Source organism: Phalacrocorax carbo, chromosome 1, assembly GCF_963921805.1.
Source record: "Phalacrocorax carbo chromosome 1, bPhaCar2.1, whole genome shotgun sequence".
Lineage (NCBI taxonomy): Eukaryota > Metazoa > Chordata > Aves > Suliformes > Phalacrocoracidae > Phalacrocorax > Phalacrocorax carbo.
In genome coordinates, this window is record NC_087513.1 from 67,933,129 (window position 1) to 67,954,851 (window position 21,723).

The 21,723-nt window shown below is 42.6% G+C and overlaps 1 protein-coding gene across 6 annotated transcripts in view; it reads left to right on the plus strand.

The window, feature by feature from the left end:
* WNK1 (WNK lysine deficient protein kinase 1) overlaps positions 1-20,740 on the plus strand; it is a 106,997-nt gene extending 86,257 nt beyond the window's left edge. For 5 of the 6 annotated variants that reach the window (XM_064458237.1, XM_064458243.1, XM_064458252.1 and 2 more), the window contains 8 exons: positions 4,230-4,316; positions 5,013-5,082; positions 6,603-6,682; positions 7,238-7,890; positions 8,811-9,013; positions 10,233-10,427; positions 17,295-17,482; positions 17,791-20,740. In XM_064458237.1, the coding sequence (XP_064314307.1) occupies positions 4,230-4,316; positions 5,013-5,082; positions 6,603-6,682; positions 7,238-7,890; positions 8,811-9,013; positions 10,233-10,427; positions 17,295-17,482; positions 17,791-18,105 (1,791 nt within the window). In that variant the 3' untranslated portion in view covers positions 18,106-20,740. Of the gene's footprint in view, positions 1-4,229; positions 4,317-5,012; positions 5,083-6,602; positions 6,683-7,237; positions 7,891-8,810; positions 9,014-10,232; positions 10,428-16,593; positions 17,263-17,294; positions 17,483-17,790 lie in introns of those variants that run through there. The other variant, XM_064458260.1, reaches the window with a different exon arrangement.
* Positions 20,741-21,723: the final 983 nt, after the last annotated feature.

Genomic DNA, 21,723 nt, shown 5'->3' on the forward strand with positions numbered 1-21,723 from the left:
GTGTGTAACCTGAACTTTAGAGGTGTTTTTTTTAAATAACACAGGTGAGTGTGTGCATAAAACTCGAACCGATTTTCTTTTTGAAAAAGGTATAGTAGCAAAATAATAGCTCTTTAGGGAAGCAGTACATAAAACAATCAAACATTAATGAAAATGCAAAACTGCTGGCTTTGTGAATTTTGGTTTTCGTTGTGTTTTTCCCCCCAGTTCTTACTACATTCTGATTTCACTAGGCTCTCAGATTTGCAAAAGGTCTTTGAAGCTCCTGATCATAAACATGAGTTGAAATGTAACAGTGGCTTCTCCTGCTCAGATTCTGTCCGGTATCCAATAGGTAGCTTGGATGTTTTGCCTGTAAATTGGGCAGGTGTTCAGCTCAAGACTACAAAGACTAAATTTATTCTTCCCTTTCACTTAAAAAAATCAGAAACCTCCCTCCACCCCCCACCCCTGTACTTGAAAGAACTGTATTAAGACAAAGCGGGTTTATTGATCTTTTCAATGCTGTGTAATGAGATGTAACACAGGAACACTTTAATATGCAAAGAAAAGCTGAAAAAAATAACCAGACAAAACCCATGAGATCCTGAGATAGAGTTGTACTACTTTTTGAAAGCGGTTTGTGAACACAGATGGCTTTCTATAGAACTATAGTAATGTCCACTTGGCACAGAATTACCATCCCAGTTTCATTTTCAAACCTGTAAAGATTATATGATTCAAGTGGGTACCTAGGGGTGCCTGCTTAAGGCTCAGAATAATTTTGCCTTAAATCTGATGCTTCCTGTGTACGTGTGCTTCTTAAAGTATTAACTTCTTCCACCTGTGGCTGAAATCTACTGTGAATAGTATTAGAATGTGTCCAAAAGCTACACTTGCATTGGAGTCGGTCCTTTTATAGAAAGGAATTACTCCCTTAAGTCTTAACTGTAATTTTAAAGTAATTCCAATACAATAGCTACAGTATGAAAATTTGTACAATACTTATTAGCATTATGGCCTGATTTCTCTTGTTTTCTTGACCACTGAGAATTTTAGTGCAGACTGAGCTGAGCTAACCTTGATAAAGTCCCTCTGTAACACTCTAGTAACATTCTCCCTCTCATCTCTTGCAATGGAGCTCTTGAATTCAAGTTTCACCTGTGAAAGAGAACTTAAACTTAAAAGGTCATTTTAGTTCTTTACAGGTTGTTCCTTTTTGGGATGTACAATAACTTGATGAGAAAACTGCTATCTGAAAGGATTTAAGGTGACTGTCATGCAAAGGGAATGGTGCAATTTTCTGACAAATTTAAACTGTGCTAAGGCAACTTTGGTGAATGAGCTATCATGGCTCATTCTACAGCTAAAACTGGAAAAACTGAAATTCATGTAGTAGGATACTAATCTTCAAAGATCCCATTGGAATAGTGTTTCCATTTCTCTTTCAAATGTGAGAAACATGGTATCTGGCTCTAAAGACATGAGTAAAGTTGAGCAGCCGGGCATGTTAGCTGCTTTCACGTAGTTTTATGTTGGTTATGACATTAGTACTCCGTATTCAAGTTTTCCAGCTCTTTTTCTCCAGTGCTCTCTGTGCAGAAGCTCTGTCTTTATTCAACACTTTCTCTAGTTCTCTCAGTAACTATCATCATTTTGTGAGCTCTTAAAAATCTAAGACTAAGTTTGCATAGAGTATGTCCAGGAGGTTAGAACAGAAACAGTCTAGTGGACCTAAGCCAGTGTGCTGAAAGTTGACATCTCGTCTTGTTCCTGCTCTTCCACCTTCGTGGTCTTCATCTTGATGGAACAAATGCAAATCAGTGACCTTAATCAAGGAGTCCTTGCAGATGGCCTGTGTGTCCAGAACTACTTCTTGGTTGTATCTTCTTTTTAATTAAAGTGTGTTTAAATCTTCTGTAAGCAATGAGAATCGGTCTACTCCTTGGAAGGTATTATTCAGTGTGAAAAGGCAGAAATTTGTGCTCTTTATGTAAGAAAGCTATGAAAGTGAATGTATTGCTCTTGAAACCTGTCATGGAAAGGAGTGTTGCTGCATTTGGTTCTATGCAGCTTCTTTCTAGCAGGCTGAATGAGGGCTGTATTCCTGCCCTGTGAGTAATCAGGAAATGGGTGTCCTTGGCCTCCAGAATGAGCAAGAAGCTGATTGACTTACGTAGAGCTGTCAGATGGCAGTGTTAGCAAGCAACACTTCCTCCAGCTGCTGGAGGCAGAAGCTGATTTATGCCTTTCAGCCAGTTCTTTTAAAAGCATGGTTTTGCTGAAGAGGAGGCGACAAAAGTTTGGTGATAATTCTTACCTGCATTCCTATTATAAGCAAGGGTAGCAAATGGACCTGGAAGCAGCTGGTTAAAATCAGTCATGCTACGTTAGTAGTCCTTTTTACTGTCATTGCTTGGAACTGGGTATATCAGTAATATTTTTCCCCCAAACTCAAAGCACTTTTAGCCACTTATGTGACTCAAGCCGCTGTACCACTGCAAAAGGCTTCTTCCTGTTTGTCATAGGTATTTCTGGCTGGACTTGTGGTATGGAAAAGGCATAAATATAGGTCTTTTGCTGCTTGTCCTTTGCAAACAGCTTACATAGTTTCACTTCTTATTTGAACTCTAAAACCTGTCCAGGAGTGAAACAAAATTGGAGGAGACCAACTGGATCAAATCTAATTGACGGTTAAGAGCGTTTGCTGCTATCTGGAAAATTACTGGCTTGTCTTAGAGTAGATGGGCTTGCCTTCCTTACTGCTCTGTCAGTAGCTCATTACACAACTTTTTTTCTCTTAGCACCAGACTCCTAATCTGCAGACAAAGTACATGTCATCTCAAGACCAGTTTTGGACAGTTTGTTCCTGAGTCTTAAACACCTGTTCTGTTTATTCCTTAATTGCATTTTGAAGGGTATTTAAATTAATTTTTCAAGCTTCACATTGGTACCTTTGATAAGGAAATCTTTTTCCTGGTCATTCTGGTATCTCAATTCTTCGTTTACCTGAAGTGAATCTCTTCTTGTCAGTGTAAGCGAGAATTGTGCAGTGTTTCAGGTGAAATGTCCTCTTTTACGGTCTTATTAAATTAACTTAGCTCACTTGTCTGCTTAAGCATTTGTATTTCTGAATGGAATCATAGAAGTCTGCATCTTCTGCCTTTTTTATATTTGAATGGAATTGTTATGGGGCTTATTGTTCTTAAGGTTTTCTTGGTTGTGTTTTGAAACCCACAATTTGGGAAGAATGTGATGCTGGCAACCTGTTGAAAGCATCTTTATGCTATTGTGTATCTCTAACTTTCAGTTTCTTGAAAGTGGAGGGTAATGTTTTTATGTTGCCATGGCCTCAGCTTCAGTTCTAAAAACAGATCTAGCTTTTTAGTGTAGAAGACTTCGAAAGATTAATGATGCTAAAGTTCGGATGGGAATTTCTACTGCATTGGGTCAGAATTACAACGTAGTAACATCTGCCAATACTTTCTCATTCCATATGTATCTTGGGGATATGGCCCTAATTAATTTTGAGTGAATCTGAACTTTCCTTATCTTTGAGATAGGTTTAGGTAATTGTTCTTCTCTTCCCCATCCCAATTCAATTGGCCAAGTTTGAAAATCATCTTGGATGCCAACTCAAACAGCCTACTTGTGAGAGACTCTGTCCCTCGCCCTTGCTCCTCTAAGTCAGTCCGTCCAGACAGCTTCTTTGAGTGAACTGGTTAAGTGTTTGGTGTTTTTTTTATTGTGTGTGTTGATTGGGTTTTTTGTTTGTTTTTGGTTTGGGTTTTTTATTTGTGTTATTCTCAATCTTTATCTGTGCTTGCTTTTGAAATTATGGGCATCTTCTTAATTTTTCTGTGATTTTTTTTTCCTCATTTACTTTCTTCAGGATTTTAGATAATCTATAATACAAATTACCTCTTACTTTCCAACCAGAAAAAATTTAGAACTTGAAGGCTTGTAGCATCTTTAGTTGGTTCTTAAGAGTGGGAATGCTAAATTTATGCTAACTTCAGGAGAAACAGAAGTTCCAGTTAATGTTTCTTTTCTATTTTTTTACCAAATGTGTTGCTTAAATTTCTTACTGTGCTACACATACTAAATACAAATATATAGGAAGGGAACATGATAGACACATGTAAGCTGTACTGACTGCTTTAAATTTCAGTGTTAAATACGGCTGTTTCTCAAATGTGATGTATTTCTTCTGAGCTTGGACAGCTGTTTACTCTTTCCTTTCTCATCAGTCCCAGCAGCCACTGGAAGATCTGGATGCTAAGCTGAGAAGAACCCTTAGTCCAGAGACCATTCCAGTGACATCTGCTCCTGCCTGTGTATGTTTGTAATGTTGGCAGTTAGTAGTCTTGAAAAACTTAAGGGTTTTCTTAAGGTCACAGTCTTAGGTCACAGCCTTTAATATCACTACACCACTCTTCAGACTTGTAAAAATAAAAATGAAGAGTCATCTTCTAGTTTGTGGGACTGAGTCAATGAAAACAGAAAAAAAATCTGTATGTTGCAATAGATTGCATCTTTCCTGAGGCTGGTTTTAGTACTAGTCTTTAATCCAGCTTTCCTGGTGATGTCATTAATGTCACCAAACTAGAAGGGGAAGGGACTGTGGAATAAGGGGAAAGAGCACTAAACAAACAGTATGTGATACATCAGTCTTAATTTGGGAGGGATGTTTAAAGTGTGGATCTGAAATGTTAAAAGGCTATAGTAAGAAACTTCTGTACAAATGAAGATAATGATTGACACTGATCTCCAGGTGGCTACTTATACATTACTTCTGCAAAGCAAAAGGGAATGTTCTGCTAACAGCCTCAGGGTTGTAAGGCGTGCAAAATCTCGTGCTGATGTTGCTTGCTTTGGGGGTTAAAAACTCCTGCATTCAACTGTCGTGGGCCATACTTTGATCCTGGTGGAAATAAAAGATTATGTAATATGCAGTGTGGTGGATTTGTTGGCATTTGCTCAAACTGCTGATTCTCTTAATTTTATCTTGTCTTTCCCCCTTGAATCTGCAGTCTGTGCCCTCAGTAGCATCTACAACGGTTACCGGGCTGGTGTCCACAGCAACACAGTCTCTGAAGGATGGTAAGGCAGCCTTGATTATTTTAGATGGTTTCTCAGCATGCAGATATAATCCAAAATTGAACAGACTAGCAACTTGGAAGGATACAGGGTTTTTTAATAAGTCATACAATGGCAATTCCTTAAGGATCGTATTAGTTTTTAGTAACTAGACTGAAATTTTCCTCTGTAGGCCCAGAGAGTTGAATGATACACGCATATTTTAGTAACTCATTTAGGATTTAGTGCTGTTCAACATGCTAAAGTAAGACTTGTAAAGAATTTCCAGTATGTTGCTAAGGTACAGTGACGTACAGGATACAGCTTTAGGATTTGAAGAAACTGTTTTGTCTTGTGTTATGTTCTTGGCAACAACAGCAAGACTTATTATTTTGTGTCATATTCTATATCAAAGTTACCTCTTCTTAATCTAAAAGTGTTTCCTTTCTATTTAAATAGAGAAATGAAGGTTAAACTACAAAAAATTTTAAAAATGTAGTAGGAAAAGCAGACTCCCTTCTATCTGCTTTAGAGCAACTGAAGGTTGACTGGATGATCAACGGTTGAAGTCTGAACTATCAGTGATCTTCAAATCTCACAGTTGTTGGGTCCCCATCCCACCCCCCGCACCAACAACTTGCGAAATAGTCCGAGACTTTCCTCTCAGTACTCCCCTAATTGTTTTAATTGAAAAAAAGTCTTCCTTTTTCTTAAAAGAAACTGTTAATGTGATACTAAGATTATTTCTGAGATATCTAGTAAATGTTATTTAACTTGCATGTGTCTCTAAAGTTCAATGACAAACCTTCAAAAGCTAACAAAACAAGTAGGAAAATAAAATACTCCATTTTGGTACGTTGCTGGTGAGCTAGGCTGTAGAACTCATTTGCCTGCTAAAAAATGAGTTGCTTTTTGTGTGCTGAAGTTTAGAAGGTAAAAGTAAACAATCTGAGAACTCACTTAATAAACAGAGCAAGCTGTCCAATAGAACTGATGTAAAAATAGAATGTTATTTCTCAGCTTTGTAACCTTGTACAGCCAGTGTATACAGCAACAAAATTAGGAGCTAACACGTAAGAATCCATCTCTGAAAGCTTCAGGTGGACCGCTTTGAGTAATCGTGGCTTATAGCATTTCTTCAACTTACCGCTTAACTATTAATAAATTGTCCCCAGCATTTGTGAAGTCACTGTGGGTATTGAATTAAAATAACCTTTTTCGTACATAAATTTCAGTTCTGTTTTTTTTTTCCTCTGGCTATTTCATATCCTTATTTGAAATCTGTGTGCTTTTTTACTGCTATCTAAAAGTGCACTTTGAGCAAGTATACTGTGCAGGGGAACTTTACCAGATGGAAAAATACTTTACTTTAACGTTGTGGTGTGATATTCTATACAGTTGAAAAAAAAGGGCAAGGTTCCATGATTCCAAAGGCCTGTTAGGAGTTAACTGATAGCTGAGTTTGAAGTAGATAAAAAGAAATGGTTGGAGTTCAAATAATTTGTTGCTCGTTTTTTTCTTAATCCCATTCTCCTTTTCCTTAGCTTCAGCATCATGTGGTGGAGAGAGCAGTGCCATGGCCACCACGGCAGGAGCCGGGGTTCTTAAGATGGGACGGTTTCAGGTAGGAGATGTTAAACTCATTTGGCTGTTGATACAGGATCTTTGCTGAGCAGTTCCTGCGTAGTGCCAGCTCAGCATGCCTCATGGTGGGCTTTTCTGTCAGGAGAAAATGGCCATGTTGAGCTCATCAACGCAGTGCTTTGTGCAGGTGTTATTTTCATTCAGGGAAGAGATTGCACTAGATTGCGCAGGTCTAGAATTGTGAAGACAGCATTTCATTGTGTCAGGCTGTAGCTGTGTAACTGTTGGCCTTGGTCTTTAATATTAGCCGCTTTTTGCCTAACAGTGCTCAGAGATCTTCACTGTATTATGTCCTGTTTGTGAAAGGAAGTCCCCTCTGAACCTGCTGTGTTTCTTGGAGTTAGCCCTCCACATTGTTTAGCAGTACTATGTTGTGTGGCAGTGTGTTACTTGGAGGGAAGCGGTTGCTTGTTTTGTGCCAGAGCGAGGAAATGAGTTGTTTTCCCCTCTCAGATGCATCTTACTATTAAGGTAAACAAAAGCATCATGTTAAGGAAGAACTAAGAGAGTCTGAATGATTGCATTTCTATTCTAGGTATCCGTGGCAGTGGATGATGTGCTAAAAGAGGGTGACAAACCTGTAACTAAGCCGGTGCAATTTGAAACCACCTCCACTGATTCTTCATCTCTTTCTGGCAGTAGCCCAGAGAGTACATTGGTAAAGCAGGCTGGCAGTCGGAAAAGTGAGGCTGTCCCTGACACTTCCTTGCCTGTGGTAGATGGTATTTCTCAGACAGTTCCTGTGCTGCAATTACCAGTAGATGTTGGTCAGCCTACTAAGGTCGGGCGCTTTCAGGTAACAACAACAACGGATCAAGTGGGGCGCTTTTCGGTGTCAAAGACTCAGGATGAGGTCAGCTGTGCGGAGAAAGAGCCAATGACTCTTCCTCTCTTTGTGGACTTGGAACAAGTTGCTTCTTCAGCTCTGAAGAAAGAGTTGGAGTCAAGGCAGTCCCCACACATGAACGGCCCGTCCTCTGAACTGGAGGCTGCCTTCTTAAGCGGGATGGCTAAGGATTTGGATGATGGCTCAGGGAGCCCAGACTCCCTCCAGCCCCTGGGGTCGAAGATCAGCCTCCCTGTTCAGAGCCTTAGCAACTCATTCAACTCTTCCTACATGAGCAGCGACAATGAATCGGATATTGAAGATGAAGACTTGAAATTGGAACTCCGTCGGTTACGGGAGAAGTAAGGCTTTTTTCCTTGCATGCTCATGTATGAAATACCTGTAACAGGATTAATATGAATGTCATCTGTACTTTTGACAAAGAACAGTAAACTTTTAAAAAGCCTTAACCTTTGCGAAGTGTCAGGACCCGTTGTCAGTGTTTGTGTGGGAAGTAAGATTCTTTAGTGGGAAAGTAGTACCTAATTATAACAAAGGTATACACGTTTACTGTGCTTAATTTTCTAACCTGATTGCTGCACTGTGGATAAGTCTGGATGTATAGAAGCTTTTTGCATATCACTGAAGTTGAGTGGTTAGTGGGAATAGTGGTGTCTCATTTGAAAATGACATGCAGCTCTCTGCATTTCTGATATGCATTTCTGGCACTTCTAGTGGTTCTCCTTTTCATGAGGAATCCTTGTTGGCTTATAAAAAAAAATTAGTCAAGCAATGTGACCTACTGGTTTATTTGTATTGAAAGTTGAACATTTTTAGGGCAGCTAGCAATTTTAAATCTTGTGTATGCAGCTGCTTTGAAAAAAAATTCTGAGGAAATACAAATGTAGAAGTCTCCAAGGTTGTATGTCTCAGAAAATGAGTAATCTAGCTATTCCTGTAGCATTTTAATGCAGAGTGATTTAATCGTCTACAGTAGGTGTATGTTCTTGTTTGTACTTCCATTTATCCTGGTTTTATGATTACAGTGCTGTGAACTTTTGTGCTGGGTTCTAGCCAAGCTTAGGGCACGATGGAAAATAGCAAGTGTTTTGCCATGTGGGTTCAGTGGTTATTTGTGGAAAATGTTTATTTCCTCCTTTCTTAAATGTTAATGGGAGTTTGACCAAAGAAGCTGGTCAAGCTTGACCGGAGGGAAGGGATCGTATGCATGTATGTACATACACGTAACTTTTGTAAATCGTGCTTTTTTGTAACTTGTTAGGCACCTTAAAGAGATCCAGGAGCTGCAGAGTCGCCAGAAGCAGGAGATTGAGTCACTGTACATGAAATTGGGAAAGGCTCCACCTGCAGTAATTATTCCCCCAGCTGCACCCCTTTCTGGAAGGAGGAGACGACCTACTAAAGGAAAAAGCAGCAAGTCCAGTCGTAGCAGCTCCCAGGGAAACAAAAGCCCTCAGCTATCAGGTAAGACTTTCCTCAATATTTTGAATAGAAAAAACAGACAAGGTACTATCTTTCATTCCTAGACCTGTGTCTGTGTCTGTCTTTTGGAGGAAGGTGTGTGTGTGTGTCTCAGTTCCTTCACTGCCTGGATTACTAGATCACTTTTGAAATTGCTTTTGCTATTTGGTTGTCTTCCTTGTGACTTTTGCAACCTACTGAAAGATACTGTTGCATTGTTCTGTAAGAGCAGTTTTAAAGTAGTGATTTGTATTTTTTAGAGATTAGTCATAGGGCTCTGACTAGGAAAAGTGTAAATTTACAGTATGGGGGAAATCTTTGATCTTTTTTTTTAAGATAAACTGCTCTTGTTGCCTCCTGAAACTGATTTTGTACAACGGGGCTCTTCAGTCATCTTCAGAGATTTTTTTTTTACACTTCAGTAGCACTTAAGTATGGTGTTACTAGTGTCCTTACACTACAGAAACTTAGTCGCAGCTGATGGATGTTAAAAGTTTTTTTTAATGGAGTTGCAATTTTTTTGTATTTACAAATTGAGAAACAGCTTCAATCGTCCAGACTTCCTTTCCTATTAAAACCATTTTTATATATATAAAAAACATTTTTATAATAAACGGCACTCAAATAGTTCTGTTCAGTTTAAATTACATGATGTCACATGCTTGCTGGGTAATTGTAGATGTCTCAAAACCTGTAGCACTGAGTAAACAATATTGGAGGGTCAGCACTGCAGGCAGAAATACTTGTTACTGCTTCCTGCACATTCACTTTGGTAATTTCACGTCATGCCGCAGTTTCTGTATTCAGTCACTCTGGCTGCTGACTTATCTTTTGCTATATGATAGGGGAGCTATGTGTGAGCATGTGACAGTGAGCTAGCACACTAGCGAGCAGCACTAAGCAGTGTCTTAAAACTTAAGTAACTAAGAATTTTTCTAGTCTTAATACTCCCCCTGCCTTGCCCTCTCTTGCCTGGATTGTCATACTTGACCAGAGGATATCCTTTTTTCCCCCCCACCGCAGAGCTTTTTCCTATATCACTACCGTAATAGCTCAACTAATCGCTTGAGTTACTTAGTAGTGACATCACTCCCTAGTAAACATTCCAGTCAAACTTTCCTCTGTGTTTTCTCCTGTCCCTTGGGAATAATGACAAAAGCCTTGAAAATGATGTGGGGAAACTGAAATGTTGAATGACTTTTTGCCTTCCTTCTCCCTCTAGGCAATCTGTCAACTCAAAGTGCGCCGTCAGTCTTGCCCCCGCAGCAGACTCTTCATCCTCCTGGTAGTGTGCCGGAGACCGGGCAGAACCATTTGTTACAGCCCCTCAAACCTTCACCTTCTAGTGAAAATCTCTACTCTGCCTTTACCAGTGATGGTGCCCTTTCGGTACCAAGCCTTTCGGCACCAGGCCAAGGTAAGACTTTAAATGGAGTTAGCATCGTGTCTTGCACCTTTTTTACAGGTGAATGACTGATCGATGTGATGACACTTGATTTTTTAATACAGAGCATAAAGTAGATTGGTAGCCTTCAGCCTATGCGTGGAGGCTGATAAGGCTATTTTTGCAACTTAGATTTCCACCTTCTCATGTAGGTGAAGTGTGAGGTGGTTGAAGTAACGAATTTATAGCACAGCCCTGTCTGCTCTAACGAAAGCACCAAAGAGAACACAGAAGAGCGCTGTATGGTGGTGGCAAGCTATGTTCTGCTGAGCTGGGTGGAAGGTGTTGGCTCAAAGGATGAGGGGACAGATGAGAGTGGGGGGTCGGAACTGTGAAGTGAGACTAAGGAAGGGGCCGAGCAGCTCTGGTGTTAACAGATAATTGGAAAGGTAGGAAATTTCTGCAGACTTGGAGTAACTCTTTTGGCTGTTTCTCAATGGAACTTTTAACAATAAAAGGTAAAAAAGGCTCATGTTCTGCAGTTGTGAGTTAAAGAATTATCCTGGAAGGAAGAGCTAGTGTAGGAGGATGGAATGGTAGGATTAATAAACTGTGCAATTACTCAAGTTACTCAGGTTGTGGGTTGCTTGTTATTGCATGTTATCAAATAATTTCTTAGACACAGCTCTGATTTGTTTGGTAGGATGGTTTTTTTGCTTTCCAGTCATTAAGGGGATGGTATAGCTTGATTCCTTTGCTTCTCTGAACTTAGCTGTTCCCATTTTCCCCCCCCACCCTTGAACATCTTTTTGAAAAGCCTTGCCATAGACTGAATACATCAATTCTCATGTGTGTGTTTGCTGAAATTGGAGAAGTACTAACAGAAACTGGAAACACTTTTTGGAAGAATTTTCTATAGAGGTTTTGTAATGAACTGTTTCAGGTATTTTGAAGCTACTTGAATCATCTCCCTGTACCTGGAGTTGTGCAGTATCATTTTGTAATTGGATACTTTTGCCAGGGTTTGCCTTTCCTATAGATTGCAACCTTATTGTTGGTTTAAATACTGGAGGTATTGGAGGGAGCCTCTTCACTCCGTATATTGTCTGCATACTCTTTGGTCCACACTTTGAGGCTTATTCTTGTGTGTCATGTTAATGCATTTCACCCTTCCAACCTCAAGTTGCTAACATCTTGTAGTGGTGTTCTGTCTCTTCTCTCCTTTCTCTGTTCTTCCCGTTTTTGTTTTCTCACAGGCTGTGCGAAGTTTAACTGTGCATCTGAGAGAGTGACGTTCAAGCCTGGTGGCAGGAGGACCCGATTTCTGAGTACGCCCTGCTTGGCTCTTTGTGTGTAACACCTTTACTCCTTCCTTGTCTGTTTTTTGTTTTGTCTTTCTGTTTGGTTCTTTTTTTTCCTGCTGCTTGGATCTGTTTCATGCAGCCCATTCTCATCTCCCACCTCGTATTCCTTCCCATCCCATGGCTCAGCTGAGCTGCTCTTAGCACACTTTTAGAAGTTTGGGTGCTCATGTTAGGTATTCTCTGCTGTTAAACCCATAATAACAAGCACTCGTTTCCTCTAAGCTTTGGTGGAAACTTTTTCAGGGCAGTTCAGCGGAGTGACAGAAACTGGGGAGCGATAGCAGGTTGTGGGTGCATGGGCACTTTCTTTTGGCCTGCCTTAGTAATTGTGCTCCAGCATACGTTAGCTGACACGAGACTTGGGGGAGGGGGTGTGTGTAGTCTTTCTAGTGCAACAGCAAGAGAGACTTGTTTTCCAAATCACTCCTTTGTTGGACACGACCGTAGCCGATGGGGGGGAATATGTTGACTTCCTCCGGCAGTACGCTTACTGTGCAAGTTGTATGTGGTTTTGCATGCTCTCAGCACTAGTGCTGATTAGTGTGGAGCATTGATGCCACCTGTAGGCAGTTAATATTGACTTCTTATGTTGATTAGCAGACGGATAGCTGAAGATTGAAGTGTTGAGGGTTTTAGAAATACTTGGAGAATATTTTCAGGCAAACTCAAAAGACCCTTACCTACTAATGGACCTGGGTTTAGAAGTTCTTACTGTGACTTGGAGATATGCTAAATGCACTAAATAGCAGTAAAGGCGGGTAAATAGACCTCTTCAGACATCCCGCCAACCCTCACGAGTTACCTTGCAGCCCTTTTCAAAATCATTTCATTGTACTTATATTAGGCCAGATTTACAAGAGAGCCTCAAACTTCTGATGTGATTGAAGTAATGATACGCTTGAGCCGAGGATGCTGATGTGATGCTTTTTACTGGGAGTGCTGCAACATCTCCCGTGCTGCTTCTGCAGGCTGGACCCCTTAAACATCTGCTATTTGTTTTCCACCCTCTGGAATGACTTGATAGGAGAAAGCTAAGTGCTGTAAAGAGCCCTTCAGTTGCTGCACTGCATGACAGTACCACGCATCTGTAGCACCTGTCTCGCTGCAGTTGGCAGCAGCACGGCTGAGCCAGAGTTGTGTGCAGGGAACTAGGCCTGGCCTTCTGCAGAGACAGCTGCAATGCAACCAGCTCCATCCTCTAAGAAGGGAGCGAGCCAGAGGGAGGGGACGTTTTCTTCTGGCTGTTCAGTTTTGCAATGATACCTCTAGCCCACTTCATTGGATTCATGGTGACACGAGTACTAATAGTATTTAATTTTTCAAATTGAGCAGCTTCAAATGTTTTTGTTAGGCACACTAACGTGTGGATGTGCCCTAAGTGGCATCTGCAGTCTCAAGATTTATGGCTCCTTTCTTGGAAGAAGTTAAGAGTTAGCTTTGGTAAGAACTTTAAAATAATCTTTAGTCTGGCCTGTTCTTTTCCTGGAGTAGAGAATATAAAGGCCAGCCATTCTGTTTCTAGCAATGACAATGAAGTGAATATATGAGAGTATCATTTATGTATAAGGCTTTGGCTTGCTGCAAATTGACCATCATCTGCCTCTAAGAGTACTTCGGCATGTATATCTCTAGCTTATGGGACTGGTGCTAAGGGAAGTGGATTCCTTTTGACAAGTGTGTTGTAGCTGTCCTGTAAAAGCAGGTAATGCTTGGCATGGCTCAGCTTGGCCTGGCACTTGGCTTATTGCAGATGGCTTGCTTCCTGGAGTCTTGTCCTTGAAATGCTATTGCAGACTGTTGTGGCGAGTGACAACTGGTGAAGATGCTGGGTTAGAATCAGCGGTGTTGAGGAAACAGTGCAGCAATTGATGCTTTTAACTGTGCAGCTGGAGAAACAGAGTGGTACAGCTTGGCAGGGAATGTCTGAACCATTCACGGATTTGAGAACGTAGGGTGATAAACTAAAGGCACTTGACCTATCAAATCCTCCTTGTGTTGTAAACTGATCAAACTTTGACAGTTATAAAATGCTTCCTAGCTCCTGACAAAAATGGGGGATGTACTTGCTTTTCCGTTTGTGATAACAGCCAGTTGTGACGGTAATGTCTCCTGACGTTCTTCACTACCTTTTGGGAATGCTGAAGAGTAAAATGTAGTAGACTGGGCCTTTTCTCTTCCTGAAAGTACAACAGATTCAGACCAGTCTTTGGGTTTTTTCCTAGAATGTCCCAGTAGTGACTACAAGAGCCCTGCTGTGCTGTGCCCTCTGTTTCTCACCAAGCTTTTTGTACTGTTTGCTGATACTAAACATTTCTCACTGTTTCTCTTATCTTTAACAAATTACTCTCTCTTTGTGCTTCAGGGAAGATGGTGAAAAAAGTCTGTCCTTGCAACCAGCTCTGTAGTAATTATCTTATTTCTGTTCTCTCCGATCCCTGATTGTAAAGCTATTCATCAGCTTTTTCTGGTCACTGAAGCCTTACCTCCCTGACTCTGTCTCCAGCACAGCATCTGTCCGTCTGTGTTACGCCCTCTAATGTGTACTCTGTCATCAGTATATTGAACGGTCTGGCTATTACTCTTGCAGGCAGTGGAGGCAGGCAGAACCTCACCTTCACTGTGGCGCTCTTTGCTCATTGCTAACGAGAGTGAGTTGAGCATCGGGGTCAGTTGCTCACCGTAATGTGCTAGAGTTGTACCTTTGAGCAGCTGGTTTGCTTACAGACCTCATGGGGCTTGCCACCTCAGTCATGGATCCAACTGCAGGCACTCCTTCAACATTTTAAAGAATAGGAGTAAGCCGTCAGAGATTGCCAGTGTGTCTCCCAAAGCATGAGATGTTTAGAAAAGCCTGTGTGCGCTCATATTACTTAAGACTGTTTTAAAGGTGTCTTTTGACTGCTGGTTTATGGAGGGGGGCAAAATAAAAGGGCAGAATGAAGGCATTATAGGTAGCGGGCTGGAGAGAGGGAAGCCTGTTTCACTTCAGATCCTTCATGTCAGAGCAGAACTGGGGACGGCTGCTGTGACCGAGCAGGAATGTGGGGGGTTGTTTCCATTGAATGCTGCAAGTTGAAACACTTCCTTTTCAGACTCTTCTGGATGGCAGCTTCTGCAGGTGGTGGCTACGTCAGAGCTAAAATGTGAAATTCCTGAAAAGTAATTTTTTTAAATTGACATTATGTGGGAGCTTTAGTAATTGTATAGCTCGCCTATAATGTCTGTGACCTGAGACAGGGGCTCCCTAACAAAATCACTTCTGGAGACAAAGCTCTTGCACCCTCCCACCTTTCCCACTCTGCACCAATCCAGTCCTTTTCAAAACACTTAGTTTCCTAAACAGTCTTTCACATCTTCAGCAGAATGCACTGTGGTGTACCTTGATTAATTCTCCCCCTTCTGTGGCCCAAGAAACCTCTCCAGCATAGGCCCAGAATCCAGTGTGCTTACTGATTAAAGTGGAAATGTGAAATATCAGAAGCAGATACTGGCCATCGTGAAGAGGATGAGAGCGAGTGTGTCAATCCCTGCATGAACCCTCACGGTGGAATGTGATTATTACTGGTTTTGGCAGCTCTCCCTGAGTACCTCTTCCTTGCTTTTTGCCTCATTTATCTTTAATTTCACCTTTCATATAATTGCTTTTACTAAATAATTGTATTCTGAGCCCTTTCTATGTGATGCATGCTTAAGATTCATGTTATCTCACTGTAGATTTTCCTTGCCACCTCACAGTGTGTTCCTATTACTCTTCATCTGAGCTCCAGCTGCACACCCTGGTCAGGGAACCTTATTCTTTCCGTGTGTACTGTTGCATGCGTCTGCCTGCCCGTAACAACTGCTGGCCCCGCTGTGGGCACCCAGACCGGGAGCCACTTCCATGCTTGAGCTGGAACTGGTGGGGGGGATGTGTACCCCTCCCTCCTCAGCACTACTAGCGGCAGTAACACTTTGCTTAGTTGTCCTGCATAGTAAGTACGTCACCTTCCTAATTCACTCCTCAATACGAAACATTCCTGCAGGGGTTTGGAGCCAGTTCTTTCTTTGATACAGTGGTTGCAGGGAGTGCGGCTGATAGCCAGGGACAGTGGGGCAGATGAAGTAGCCATCAGGCAAGAGGCAGCAGCTCCGTCATTTGGCCTTTGCACTAGAGAGATGATTTTCATTGCTGGCATTTTTGATGCTCTACTACTTAAGCAGTTTTCTTCAGAAATGTCTCCCATAAACTCAGGTTTTCTTGGTTTCCCCAGTTGCACTCTTCAGAGTGAGCAAGTAGAAACATTTGAGGAACTTAGAGAGCCAAGTAGGTGAGGATGCACGCTTGCAGGGAGTGCTGGGTTTAGCACTGCAGTGGCCAGATACTGGTTTTGTTGTATTTGATAGGTTTTGTAATAAATGGATTTGTAAAATCTAGATTCATTCTACCTTTACCACGTCCTTCAGAAAGTCTGTTGCCCTAAACCATCTGTAAATGAGGATACTTTGCAGTACTGCTGGGAATTTAGGAAGCTTACTTGATAATATACAATTTCTTTGATTACTATTATGAGGTCTACCTTAAAGCTTAAATTTGTGTGCAGTTGCATGCTTGTAAGTGTGAGGGGGATGGTGAGGCTATCTGAAACAAAGCTGCTAGATTTTTTTTGTTCTACAGGATGATGTTCAGCCAGCTTTCTAGGCAAACCAAAGCCTGGTACTTACGCGAAGGGGTTTTTGTGTTCTTGCAATCAGCCCAATGAACAGAAAAACTTGTCAAAGCGTGTCTGAGGAACTACTCTCATTTCTGCCTTCTTTAAGATGTATTTGCATCTGAAATGCTTGTTCTTCTGACATAGGAAATCTGAACATAATGGCAAAAAAATGCTTTCAGAGGCAAAAAGCAAAATTTAATGCAGTGCAGACTTCCCCTGCTGATCCTGGCTGTTTGGCGGATGAAGACAGTCCCATCTGGTTATCCTCAAGAACATAAGTATGGCAGCTATTGGAAACAACAGTTGCTGTTTCTAACTGTGGCTTTTTTGTGTAATCTGGGTGATTTTTTTTTTTTTTCCCCTCTTCATTTTACAAAGTGGAGATAATTTGCTACAGAGCAGCCGGCAATGCTGGTTGTACTGCTCCTTATTCAGCATCCAGCATTGTCCTCCGAGGCGGAATTGACCTGTGCTGATAGCGGTTGCTGCTAATTAAAAGGTGTAGGATGAGAGAATGACATGACTCTACTGTCATTCAGTGCTGAAATCTAATCTCCTTTTTCCTCTACAAAGACTTGTAGGCTGCTACCATTCCCCTCTTAAGATGACTGCTTGCAGCACTTCTTGAAAAGTAAACATATCTATGAAATATTCTTAATCTGAGAAAATGCCTGTAGGAGCCCTTGTAGTTCCCACTTCAGTGTGTCCTGGAATTCAAACTTAGAATTAATCCGCATGGCATTTTAACTGGCTCTCTATCGATGTACCATTACCACAGTTATTAAATTTACTAGAGAAAGATGATCTTTAGCCTAAGTTTGATTCCTTGTTTTTTACATTTGTAGGGACCAGCAGCACTAACACGGTCGGGGCTACAGTGAACAGCCAAGCACCCCAGCCTCAGGCTCCTGCTATTGCCTCAAGCCGGAAGGGGACTTTCACAGATGACCTGCACAAGCTGGTAGATAACTGGGCCCGAGATGCCATGAACCTGTCTGGCAAGAAAGTTGGCAAAGGGCATAGCAACTATGAGGTAAGATGTAATCTGTCAACGTTTTTGGCAAGAAACCGTCAGTGTTGTCGCTGTCTCGTTAGGGTGTCCAGCACAGCTGGAGCACTGTTGCTGTGTAGCTTGGACAACTGCTCTGGAGAACTGCTGGCTGTATCCTTTGTGTGCGGGATTGTATCACACCTGCTGTGGAAGGGAAGGGGATAACTAACGAGGAGGGCTGTGGCATGTTCCTGTAACCATCCGATGGGAATGGCTTGTGGGCCAAGGGGTGAGCGGTGGTGTTCAAGCACGGTTGTGTAACTTCTCTTGGTGGTTGGGTTTTCTTTCAGGGCCCTGGAATGGCAAGAAAATTCTCGGCACCGGGTCAGCTCTGTATCTCTATGACATCTTCCCTGGGTGCTACGCCCATCTCTGCAGCATCAGCTACCTCTTTAGGTCCCTTCACGAAGGCCATGTGCCCTCCGCAGCAGTACGGTTACCCAGCAGCGTCTTTTGCCACTCCATGGAGTGGGACGGGTGGTCCGGCGCAGCCACCGCTTGGCCAGTTCCAGCCTGTGGGTGCCGCCTCTTTGCAAAGCTTCAACATCAGCAATTTGCAAAAATCGATCAGCAACCCTCCAGGCTCCAACCTGCGGACCACTTAGCCGCGCTCGGAGGCCACGCTGGCTAGACCTTGGGACAGGACGTGGGGAGGGAGATGGGGGCCCTGTATCAACTACTAGTGCTGCAATGAACTGGTAGTTTGCCAGACTGGGAATGAATTTCTCTTTTCCAACCATTGCTGTCAGCTCTCTGTAAAGGGAGTTTCCCCACACGCTTTCGAGGGGGAGGAGGATGATCAGCATCCTTACGATGGGACAGTGCTTTTGACCGAGGGGTTCTGCTCTTGTTTGGAACAAGAGCCGTGAAGAGAAGTCACGGGGTCGGTTAATGCAGTCTTGCTGTAAAATTTCTCTCTGGTTGTTGGCTGAATCCACACGTGTTGAGTTGGGAGAGCGGGATCCTAGCATGAGGCTTTAGCACACTTCTCATCTCTCCCTGAAGAATCAAGACCAGGAGAAAAGCTGTCCAAATCCCCCTCCTCTCCCTCTCCCCAGTCAATTGTATCTGGCTCCGAAACGATGGGGCACACGAATGGACTTGCAGTGCAGCCCGTGCTTGATAGGTCATTACTGCTTTAAGTAAGATATTAACAGCTTTGACTGCAGCATTAGAGCAATTTAAATTGTTTAAAAATTTTTAAAAGTTCCCTGCGGACATGTACTTACCATCAGTTTTGATGTGGAAACACTGTGATATATAAATGTTGTTGGACAACAGTAGTTTAAAAATGAGTGGAATATAGAGGGTTAAAAAAGTTAAAAAGAAAAAAATGGGAAAAAAAGCTAGCTATATCCTTATACTTATTGGAGACACTTTAACTTTCCTTTGTATTTTCATTGTATTAGATAAATAAATGTGAATGTAAAATTGTATAAATTAATGTACTTGAATACTTGTCTGTTCTCCCAGTATGCTTGCTGGATATTTTAGTGCCTTGGACTTCTCTTGCTTCTGCAGTTAGCAGCGTCTTCCCAGCGGAGCCCCAGGTGGAGAGAGGGCAGGTTCAGAGAGGGATGGGTTGTTCGTACCTGGTGACTGGGACATTCGAGTTGATGTCGCGATACCGTTCAGAGTAGGCGTACGGAGGGGGAAGCCATGGAGGTGGTGCGTTGGACCGGCGCTCGGTGCGTTGGGGAAACTCGTCCAGGCGGGCAGATCTGAGGTTGCTGGTGTGACGGGGGCCAGGTGGGGGTGGGACGGAGCGGCGTGGGTGAAGCTAATATGGGACCGACCAATATTGGCTACAGAGGCAGGAGGTCTGGATCAGAAACAGAGAGAGGACGGGGAGAACGTGTATCTGTGGGAAAGGCCCGGCTTAAGATGCAGTTAGACTCCACCCGCAAAGTGGTAGAGATGTTTGGTCAGGATGTGACTTGAGGGAGAGGTGCCATTGTTCGTTGGCGTGGGCTTGTCTGCTGGGATTGCTTTTCTTACCTTCTTGTTTTTGGTTGGGTTTTTTTGGTTTTGTTTTTTTTTTTTTTAATAAAATCCATTTAAGCCAGGAATAGACTGTCCTGGTGCGACGTCCATTGCCGGCAATGGATGTACTTGAAACAGCCGGCATCAAGAAGTTTCCTCTGTCTTACTTGCAGGATTTCTGATTTTGTTAGCTCTAACAAATTTCAAGCTGGTACCAGGACTGTATCTGTCACCTCTTGGTAACTGTACTGTACCTTCTGCTTTGGTCGTTCTCCCTTTTCATATTTAAAAAGATACTGGTTTCCTCTTCCAAGTAAAAATAATACCAGCCAGTATTTATGTAGTGCTGCAAGAAGCTGTGAAGGATGCGAGGACTGCTTCCTGGTTCCGGGGAGCAGCTCTCCGGTATCCCGCAAGCTGGTGCACCACGGAGGTGGTGTTATTGAATTTTTGTTTTTTTTTCTGGGAGCGCTGTTCCCCCGTGGAGCCTTAATAGGGAGGTTTTTCTGTCTGCAGGTGTTCTCACTCTTTTATTTTTAAAGAAACGTGCAAGATCCGTTCCTTTCTTGTCACTTTTTTTTTTACAGCTGTTTTGGCAGCAGGGGCAGGCGCAGGCTGGAGAGGGAGGCCTGAGGGGGAGAGCTGGGGGCGAGGGGGCCAGGCTCTGAGCCCCTTCGATTGGGGGTTTATCCTTTGTAACTGAAGTGCAGAATAGAGCTACAGAACGAGAGAGGAGGCTCGTTGTGGAAGCGGGGGGGAAGCAGGGGTCCCTGTGGCTGAAGTGAAGCGGAGAACCTCTGCTCCTCCATCGGGAGGCGCGCAGAGAAGTTTCCTGAAAGCGCCCGGTGCGAGGGGCGAGGCCCGCGCTGGGAACGGGAGCGGAGCAAACCTGGGGCAGTAATGACACAAGGGGAATATTCATGACAGGGGAACCAATCAGCTGGATGCAGCACGTGGTTATTTAATTTTGATCGAATAAGTTTGAGGTCGTTTTTTCACCTAAAGTTATACAAGAACTGGTTTTATTTACTATTGATTTCCCCTCCCCCCACCCTCCTCCTGTGGATGAATAACTGAAGTCTAGAGGAATAAACTAATGCTACTGAACTGTTAAATTATTTTGTTTAATATTACACTTTGAGTATCTTTTTCCACATAAAATCTGTTTCTGAATTACAAGCGTTTTCTTTACGTTATTTAACAATGTACACTGTAAAAAAAAAAAATAAAAAAAATAAAATGAATTGAAACTTTGGGCTTCCCTGGCCGTAGTTAGTTGTATGTTTTGCACTAAACCCAGGCACTGCGCTTCTTGTACGATTGCGCTTTGCTGCGATTTGTTACCTTTGTAGAGTATTTAATGAAGTCATTCAAATAAACCAAACCTGCTTTTGTTGAGCTGTGGGTTTTCTTGTTGAACAGCAGGTTCCAACCTCTCCGTCCTCTTCCTGGAGTGATTTACCTGTTACCCAATTTATCAGTTTATCACAGGAAAGTACAAGAAACCCTTTTTAATGAGACCCTTAACTTCTCAAAAGCAGTGATGGGTAATGAGCCTTTGGCCTTTTCATAGACTGCTCTGGAAAGAGGTACGCTATGAATAATTCATAGCATGGATCTTCTTGATGAGAGGAGGGGCCTAAGAGAAAGGGAGGGAGATGTGATTGCTTTTATGGCTGAGGCTGTTGAAGTTAGCAAATAGCAATGTGCTCCGCACAGGTGGGGCTTCACTAGCAGTGGCACTGCGCTGCTTTTTGGCAGTGGAGCTAGAGCAGGGTGGGCTGCAAGCACTGGGGAAGTGCCCTTCCCAGCATGGAGGAGTCCTACGCTCCCTCTGTTGGGTTCACTGTCCCCCTTTCTGGGGTGGAAGGGAGCAGGGACGTGCACCTGTGGTGCTGGAGGGAAGAAACATCTTAGTGTAGCTCTGTAACAGGAATTCCGTCCCCAAATTTGCAACCATACTGGCGGAATAGAAGAGCGGAATTACTTTACAGGGTCATTCTTAAACAACGGTAGACTTGCAGGAATTATTTGGTATTTCTAAACACTAATTGCTACTGCATTTCTTTCCATTTTAAGAACAGCTTCTGTTATGAGTCACGTTGCTTAAGGCCGTAAAGGAAAAAGAAAAGCTCCAAGTATAAGTTCTACTGCCCTTTTAAAAGGGACCAATCCTGAGAGGCTTACTGTGGCGACTCCTCTTAGAGGAGGCATGGCTACGTTTGCAGGGTTGCTGTAGC